The 9,883-nt window shown below is 36.7% G+C and overlaps 1 protein-coding gene across 1 annotated transcript; it reads right to left on the reverse strand.

Moving 5' to 3' along the window:
* Positions 1-2,969: 2,969 nt before the first annotated feature.
* On the reverse strand, positions 2,970-9,472 carry LOC115416742 (probable palmitoyltransferase ZDHHC12). Its single transcript, XM_030130596.1, has 5 exons — positions 9,135-9,472; positions 6,823-6,956; positions 4,974-5,045; positions 3,541-3,707; positions 2,970-3,433 (listed from the first exon to the last, which is right to left on the reverse strand). The coding sequence occupies exons 1-5, from the start codon at positions 9,229-9,231 to the stop codon at positions 3,097-3,099; spliced, it is 807 nt and encodes a 268-aa protein (XP_029986456.1). The 5' UTR covers positions 9,232-9,472; the 3' UTR covers positions 2,970-3,096.
* Between the last annotated feature and the right edge of the window lie 411 nt (positions 9,473-9,883).

Below are 9,883 nucleotides of genomic sequence, written 5' to 3' on the forward strand. Positions count from 1 at the left end.
TGAGACTCTGAACTCTCCTGCTGCTTTAAATGATCAGACGAATTCTGCAAATGAAACAGGAAGTGAGTGGATGAAGTAGCTGCTGTAGCACTTTACGTTCATGCTGCTGAATATTCATGTAATCTGTGTCTGTGTGTGCGTACGTACGTATCCTGACGGTCTGTACAGATGTAACCCACAACAACACACGTCTCGTCAGTGTTTTAATGTACTCTGGTTGTCAATAAATACAAACAGAATAAATACGGTACAAATGTTTGTAAAATACTCGGCTTTTCTCTCGTAATTACATCGTCTGAAGGTTAAAAAAAAACACGGACTGCAACAGAATGGAAGGCCTGCAGGGTGTCTGAGGTCACGATTACATAAATATAAAAAAAAGACATGAACATAAAAAGTCCAAACCTGAGTAAAAACTGTTCACTTCATTCACACATTTTTAAATTTCACAGATTAGTTTTCCAGCTGCATTAGTTTCCAGGTCAATGTGGACGTTAACTGGTCAGTTCTGTTTTAATGGACAGGATTTGTATTAAGTTTTAGTGTTTTTTTGTTGTTTTTTTTAGTTTAATGCAATCATCAATCTCTCTGTGCAAGTAATTTTATTATTTAGATAAAATTCTATCTAGAACAGAAAATAAACATAAAAAATAACAAAAACTACAACCTAACCTTGTAAACAGTGTTTGTTATAACGGTGCATTAAGGCGACACATGACAAAAATAAAGACTGAATATTTAAAGAAAAATATCTAAACATTATGAGAATAAAGTTGGAACATTTTGACCGAAAAAAGGAAATTATTCAGTAAAAAGAATATTATGTAAATATATTATGTGAATAAAGTCACAATATTTATAGAAAAATTTAAAAATGAGAATGAAGTTGAAAATATTTCAAAAAATATCAAATGTCAAAAATATTACAGTATTTAAGCTGTAACTATAAGAAGAAAAATCTAGAAATATTATAGGATTAAAGTTGTATTTTTAAAGAGAAAGTTATTTATTGGGAAAAAGGATTAATATATCAAACATTTAGTAATAAATATTAGGACAATAAAATATAATGATTTTATTCTCCTAATATTACCTTTTCCGAAAATTGAGATTTTATTCACATAATATTAATAAACATTTTAATAAAATAATAAGATTTTTTCTGAAATATTTATGATTTCATCTTCATGTCTGATATTTTTTTCTCATAATATTGGGATTTTTTCTCAAATTTTCAGGTTTTTTTTTCTGTCATGTTTCCTGAAAACGCCGTTAGAGTTTTCACCAGATGAACCACAAAGAGTCCACGTGTGTCAGATTCAGGTCTAGACTCAGGTCTGATTCAGGTCCAGACTCTGGTCAGGTTCTGGTCCGGACTCTGGTCTGATTCAGGTCCAGACTCTGGTCAGATTCAGGTCTAGACTCTGGTCTGATTCAGGTCCAGACTCTGGTCAGATTCAGGTCTAGACTCTGGTCTGATTCAGGTCCAGACTCTGGTCAGATTCAGGTCTAGACTCTGGTCTGATTCAGGTCCAGACTCTGGTCAGATTTAGGTCTAGACTCAGGTCAGATTCAGGTCTAGACTCTGGTCAGATTCAGGTCCAGACTCTGGTCTGATTCAGGTCCAGACTCTGGTCAGATTCAGGTCTAGACTCTGGTCTGATTCAGGTCCAGACTCTGGTCAGATTCAGGTCTAGACTCTGGTCTGATTCAGGTCCAGACTCTGGTCAGATTCAGGTCTAGACTCTGGTCAGATTCAGGTCTAGACTCTGGTCAGATTTAGGTCTAGACTCTGGTCAGATTTAGGTCTAGACTCAGGTCAGATTCAGGTCTAGACTCTGGTCAGATTTAGGTCTAGACTCAGGTCAGATTCAGGTCTAGACTCTAGTCTGATTCAGGTCCAGACTCTGGTCAGATTCAGGTCTAGACTCTGGTCAGATTCAGGTCTAGACTCTGGTCAGATTTAGGTCTAGACTCAGGTCAGATTCAGGTCTAGACTCTGGTCAGATTTAGGTCTAGACTCAGGTCAGATTCAGGTCTAGACTCTAGTCTGATTCAGGTCCAGACTCTGGTCAGATTCAGGTCTAGACTCTGGTCTGATTCAGGTCCAGACTCTGGTCAGATTCAGGTCTAGACTCTGGTCTGATTCAGGTCCAGACTCTGGTCAGATTCAGGTCTAGACTCTGGTCAGATTCAGGTCTAGACTCTGGTCAGATTCAGGTCTAGACTCTGGTCAGATTTAGGTCTAGACTCAGGTCAGATTCAGGTCTAGACTCTGGTCAGATTTAGGTCTAGACTCAGGTCAGATTCAGGTCTAGACTCTAGTCTGATTCAGGTCTAGACTCTGGTCAGATTCAGGTCTAGACTCAGGTCTGATTCAGGTCCAGACTCTGGTCAGGTTCTGGTCCGGACTCTGGTCTGATTCAGGTCCAGACTCTGGTCAGATTCAGGTCTAGACTCTGGTCTGGTTCTGGTCCGGACTCTGGTCAGATTCAGGTCTAGACTCAGGTCAGATTCAGGTCTAGACTCTGGTCAGATTCAGGTCCAGACTCTGGTCAGATTCAGGTCCAGACTCTGGTCAGATTCAGGTCCAGACTCTGGTCAGATTCAGGTCTAGACTCTGGTCTGGTTCTGGTCCGGACTCTGGTCTGATTCAGGTCTAGACTCTGGTCTGGTTCTGGTCCGGACTCTGGTCTGATTCAGGTCTAGACTCTGGTCTGGTTCTGGTCCGGACTCTGGTCAGATTCAGGTCTAGACTCAGGTCAGATTCAGGTCTAGACTCTGGTCAGATTCAGGTCCAGACTCTGGTCAGATTCAGGTCCAGACTCTGGTCAGATTCAGGTCCAGACTCTGGTCAGATTCAGGTCTAGACTCTGGTCTGGTTCTGGTCCGGACTCCGGTCTGATTCAGGTCTAGACTCTGGTCTGGTTCTGGTCCGGACTCTGGTCAGATTCAGGTCTAGACTCTGGTCTGGTTCTGGTCCGGACTCTGGTCAGATTCAGGTCTAGACTCTAGTCTGATTCAGGTCTAGACTCTGGTCAGATTCAGGTCTAGACTCTGGTCTGGTTCTGGTCCAGATGGTCCTGTGCTGTCCATCTACAGCTCAGACATGGTCCCGTCGGTCCTGCTGGTCCCGGTGGTCCTGTGGTAGACCTGCTCCCAGACCACGGTCCTGCAGATGCAGAAGAACCCCCACAGGTTCCACAGGACCCCGTGGTCGAAGGGGTTCTCCTGGTCTCGGTTCTTCAGGTAGGAGATCCGGTGGTGGGACATGAACTCCCAGGTGGTGCAGTTGATGGAGGCCAGGTACAGGTGGCAGCAGAGCAGGACCAGAACCACCACGGAGAACACGCCCACCACGGCCAGCGCCGCCAGCAGGACGCCGTTCGCCCGGAACCACAGGTCCCAGGTGACGCCGGACGAGACCCCAGACCTGAAGGACACAAGAAACCACCGGGTTTAAAGACGCGTCCGGACACGGAGCCGATGGAAGGCCATGGAGGCGTGGAGGCGTGGTCACGTGGAGGCGTGGTCACATACAGCGCGGCGTGAAGAGCCCAGAGCAGAGCCACGAGCTGGACCAGCAGGTAGACCAGGAACCAGCGGTGGTTCCGCTCCCCGACACAGTTCTCCATCCACGGACAGTGATGGTCGAAGCGTCGCACGCAGCGGTTACAGGACGGACAGTGTTTGGATCGCATCGGCTGCTGCTCGACAAAAACAAACGAACACGACTGTGAGACAGGAAGTGGACGAGTTAACGCCATGACGACAAAACTAGGAGACCAACGTTTATGAGACTACAAGTCACAGAGAACGAGTGAAAAGGACGATGAAAAAAAGTCAAAACCAGGACAAAAAAGACGGAAATAAAAATATGAAATAAAAGACAAAGAGAAGGAGTCAAAATTAAAAAGAAAAAATAAAAAAAGTTACAACTGACAAAAAAAGCCAAGATGATGTGGTAACGGTCACAAGTATGAGAAAAAAACTAAACATGAAATAAAATACAAACCTGTGACAAACTATGAGTAATTATGTGATAAAAATCAGACATAAGAGTAAAAAGTCAGAAAATTTAAAGAAATCTGACAAAAGGATCATAATGATGTAATAAAAATGAAAATGAGCTCGAAAGTTCATTTTAAAGGATGAAAAATCTAAATTATAGGATTAAAAAGGAAAAGTGATGCAAGAAGTCAAAACCTGAGGGATAAAAAAGAAAACAATTATGAAATAAAATTAATAATTTGTTGCTAAAAACATGAGACAAAAGTTATAATTGTCAATAATCAAACTTATGAGGATAAAAAAATGACCTAAAATATCATGATTATGTGATGAAAATTAAAACTAGGAGTCAGAATTAAGAGCTGAAAAACAGAAATTATAAGAAAAAAGAAAATAAATAAGTAAAAAGTCAAGATAAGGTGATCAAAGTCTCAGTTATGGGATAAAAAGTATTAATGGGATTTAAAATAAAAAAAAAACAGTTAAATTTAAAATATGAATTACAAAGTTGTAATTAAGGGATAGAAAATTGACATTAAATTCTAAAATAAGAGAGAAAAATGATCAAAGTCAAAATGATGAGAAAATCATAATTACAAAATAAAATCAACACATATGAGATAAACGTATGTAATTAAAAAGAGAAAACAGACAAAAATAATCATAATAAAGGGATAAAATTATGTGATAACTGAAAACTACAAGATAAAAATCAAGTTAAGGAGGTTGAAAATCAAAATTATATGGTTAAAAATAGATAAAATAAGAAATAATTAATGGGGGAAAATCTAAAATCAGTAAAAAAAAAACAACTAAATTATGAAAAAAAAAAAAAATCTAAAGTAAAAAAAGTCATATTTGTTGCAGCTCAGAGTCATGTTAAAACCCAGTGGATGAAATGAACACAAACTAACACCAACATGAGAAAACCCACGGTCAGTGAAGGCAGCGTCAGTGTTTACCTGCAGCAGACAGTATCCACAGCGACGCGGCGGTGGGTGTGGGATCATCGCCTCCAGCTCCTCGTTCGAACCCTGACACAAACACACAACCAACAGCTTCAGCGACGACAACGAAAACAACAAAAACAACACAAACATCCTGCATGTGATCGATACGGTGTTCCCATTTACTACGGCCCCTGAAGGCAACAGTTTAGTTTTATTTTAGAAAAAAAAAAACTGACGACATCTACTGAATTTCCACGTACAAATACTGTCCTTCAGAGCATTTATCTGCAAAAAAATAACAGCTATGGTTAAAATTATGATTGAAATGTTGAATTTGGAGGATAAGAGTCCAAAATACAGGATCAAAAAGTAAAAATATTATCACATAAAAATCTAATTTAGGAGGTTGAAAATAAAACTCGTGTTGAAAATCAGTTTTATGGTTAAAAAAAATAGATATACTAACAAATAATTAATGGGGAAAAATCTAAAATTAGTCTAAAAATCTAAATTGTGAGAAAAAAAACTAAAGTACAATATTTAAGTTACAATAAAGAGTCACAAATAGGAGATAAGAAATAAAAATTATATGAAAAAATTTTAAAAAGTAGGTTATACCTTGTTATAATTAATGAGAAAAGATCTCAAATCAAACTAAAATGTCTTGCTTTACTCTATTTTAAGTTTTTGCGTTAATTTTAATGTCTTTTTTAATATAATTACTGTCTTTCTTTTATTCTGTGAATGCATTATAAAATCCCCGTTTTATCTCTTATGATTTTAATGTCTTTTTTCCCTTTTTTGATTTTAATGTAATTTCAACATCGTGCTTTTTTTTTCTTATGCCTTTGTGAAGCACTTTGAGTTATCCTGTGTATGAGCAGTGCTATACAAATAAACTTGGCTAAAAATCTAAAATATGAAATAAAAAGTCCAAATATAAGATCAGAAAGTCACTTGTAAGATAAAGACTCATGTACAAGAAATAGAGAAATACAAATTATCTGATGAAAATCTAGATTATGGGATAAAAAGTAAATATTACAAAGAAAAGTCAGGTTTAAGAAACAAAAATATTAAAGTTACTTGTAAAAATCATAATTATAAACATTTTTTTACAGTATAGAATAAATAACTCATAATTAGAAAAATCTGAAAACAATCTAAAAATATAAATTATGAAATAAAAAATTAAAAGTTCAACATTTATGAGACAAAAAAATTGAAAAGACGAAAACTTAAATTAAGGATAAATACGTAAATATTAACAGACAAAAATTAAAATCAGGTTTAAGAGACAAAAAAATGACAAACTACCTAATAAATTATACAATAAACATTCTTAAAATAGTATAGAATTAGTCATAATAAATGAGAAATATTTAAAAACAATCTAAAATATCAGATGAAGAGTCAAAAGTACAAGATTTAAGTCAGTTTTAAGACAAAGAGTTAAATCTAGGAGATAAAAAATTAAATGATGATTGGATTGGATTAGAATCTAAATTAAGTGTTAAAAGATTAGAGAAAAAACAAGTCAAAATTAAAATATTTACAACTCAGGAGATGAAAGCAAGAACATGAAGGTAATAAAAATTTTAAAAAATCATGTGCATAAAGTGAAAAAAAATTTCAATCTAAATGTCAATTGTGAGATAAATGTGAAAAGTATTAGATTTAAAGTCAAAATTCTGAGGAAAAAATAGCAAAAAAAAAAAAAAAAAAAAAGCTGATTTTTCTTTCTTTTTTTTCTGATTTACTTCATTCAACAGTCAAACAGGAGGAATTATTTATTCTGTATGTTTTCTCCTTTATTTTCCTTCTGGTTCTATATGTGCGTCTTACATCCATCCGTCCTCACCTTCACTGAGTCTGTGAGGACAAAACCTGGGTCCATTAAAGAGACGGTGAAGTAGAGCAGCGCCGACAGGACGACGACCAGGAAGAAGAGCAGAGGCAGCAGCAGCTCACCACGCTCCTCACACCGACGCAGATCTGCAACCACGCAAACAACAACATTATATACAAACAGGTAGGAAACAGACTGACCACAAAGGACAGATAGATAGATAGATAGATAGATAGATAGATAGATAGATAGATAGATAGATAGATAGATAGATAGATAGATAGATAGATAGATAGATAGATAGATAGATAGATAGATAGATAGATAGATAGAGGGAGGGACGGACAGACAGAATGGCAAATAAATTCTATTCTATTCTATTCTATTCTATTCTATTCTATTCTATTCTATTCTATTCTATTCTAGTGTAATCAGTGGATCAGATGAGAAGGGGAGACAAAAAATAAGCTTCTGCTTCTGGCCTATTCCTTTTTTTTTTGGTTTTTGTGTTTATCTAATAATAATAATAATAATAATAATAATACATTTTATTTATAGGCCCCTTTCAGGACACTCGAGGTCACCGTACAAAGTTGTTAAAAATAAATAAAACACAATTAAGATGACATATAAACATATATAAAACGTAGGTACATAAAATGGCAGTAGATAAAAGTGAAATTATGGAATAGAGTCGGCCTGTCTGAATAAATAAGTCTTAAGCTGGAATCCCAGTTTTTTATGTGTTCTGGGAGGGCATTCCAGAGGCGGGGGGCTGAGCGGCTGAAAGCTCTGGACCCCATGGTAGTCCAGCGGGCAGGTGGGAGGGTGAGCTGGACAGATGAAGATGACCTGAGACTGCGGGTGGGAATGTTTATGTGGAGGAGGTTCCTGAGGGGCCAGGTGGTTTATGGCCTTGAAGGTAAGAAGTAGAATTTTATATATGATGCGAGATTTAACACCATCTGACCCAGTATGAGCCCAGCAGACCCCTCAGGTTCATCTGGATCCGGTCTGTTGTCAGTTCCCAGTCAGAACTAGGGCTGTTAGAAAATATCGGTTCTGCAATATATCACGATATTTCATTTCACAATACTGTATCAATATTAAAAAGTACTGTATCGATATTTTTAGGCATTTATTCAAATGCAGATATTGCGGAAGTTAATTTTTTGGTTTTTTTTTCTTTATTATTTATATCTTATTTATTATTATTTAACACTGTTTTATTAAATAATGGTTATTTGAAGCGTCCTAAAGGCACTTTTTATTGTCTGAGAGGCAGATGGTAGTTCCTTAGTTGAGATTGTCCAAAAAAAATGTTCTGATGTTAGTTCTGAACTAATAGAATCTGAACATTTGAACAGGATCTGAAACTGGAATGTCTATAAAACAGAATTTCAGTTTGAACACAGGAACATTTTGTGATATAGCATTAGATCCTGTTGTGATCAAATAAAAATGTGTTTAGTATTTATGCAGATTTCTGGTGTAATTCAATTCTTCCAGGAAATAATCATTTTAAAAAGAAACAAACACAAAACTGCCTTTTTAACAGTATCATGATATATCATATCGTGATCCTAGTATTGTGATTTGTATCGTATCGGCAGATTCTTGCTGATACACAGCCCTGATCTGGACACAGTTTAGAATTCTAATTTTTATTTTTCTAATAAATCATCAGAACACTAAAAATATCCACTTACAAAGTTTGTTTTACATCACAGCCCTAGTCAGAACCAGACATGGAGAAGCTGTGTTCAGCTTCTATGCTCCTCATGTCTGGAACAAACTCCCAGAAAACCTCAGATCAGATGAAACACTCAGTTTATTTAAGTCCAGGTTCCAGACCCACCTGTTCTCAGCTGCATTTGAACAGAGTTTGTATTCATCAGTTCAGATCTGCACTGTTTCTTTTAAGCTTACAGTTTTTATCTGTTTGTTTTATACTTTTTATTGCTTCCCTGCTGTAATGCTTTTAATGTTTTATGTAAAGCACTTTAAATGGTCTTGCATATGAAACGTGCTATAGAAATAAACCTGCTTTGCCTTTTGTGGTTGTTGTACGAACCAAAAATAAACCATTCATTCATTCAAATGTGAAATTATTACAGACTGGAAGTCTACTGAGCCTCCTGTGCAAAAACAGTATGTACATTAACTCCTTTTCTGACATTATTTGACTTTATTTTGCTCAGACTTCTGGACTCTGGTCATGTTCATGTGGATGAACCTTGAACTTTTCCCGAAAACAAAAGGGTTTTAACTCTAATCCATGTGTAATGTCATGTACTCTAAAATAACCAGAGTTAAACACTTACCGGTGTTGTGTAGAAACAGAATCAGAGTTATGCCCCATGTTAACACGGTGTGTGTGGCCCGGACCAGAAAACCAGTCCGAAACATGTTCTGGACCATTTCAACACCAGTCTGGAACGGCTAACAAGATCAGCTAAGCTAATGTGTAGCATCTGTCACTGTTTTAAACGGCATAACTAACGTGTTTAGCGTTACGTAAAAAGAGAACACGACCAGAAACTCACAACAGCTCTTAAATATACTGTTACAGTGACGTACGTTACGTTTAATTGATATTTAACGCCTTATAATTAGTGGTTTAGTGCAAGTTTTGCTCATGACGGTCACCACTTCCTTGTTTTGGTACGGAAAGCCACGAAGGACAAACTCCTCTGCGCGATTGTTTTTTTGTTGTTTTAACGGTACTGATTCTAACCCAGACCAAACTCTACTACTACTACCACCACCAATAATAATAATAATAATAATAATAATAATAATAATAATAATAATAGCCTATGTACAGAAATGATTAACTTCATATATGTGAAAGAAGCGAAAAAAGTCCCATAGAAACGAATGGGGAGAGGAAAAAATCAGCCAGAAAAGTCCACTTTTTTCCAGACACTACTACTTTGCCATACTTTGACCTACAGACTTCATTTAAACTTTAAAACGCAGGCATTTTTGTCCTCTCCGCACGAATGTACTTTGTATGAGGATGGGGTTTACGGTTTTCAATAGGTGAGTCTTCAAAAACCCCTGGGTTGAG

Source organism: Sphaeramia orbicularis, unplaced genomic scaffold (assembly GCF_902148855.1).
Source record: "Sphaeramia orbicularis unplaced genomic scaffold, fSphaOr1.1, whole genome shotgun sequence".
In the NCBI taxonomy this organism is placed as follows: Eukaryota; Metazoa; Chordata; class Actinopteri; order Kurtiformes; family Apogonidae; genus Sphaeramia; species Sphaeramia orbicularis.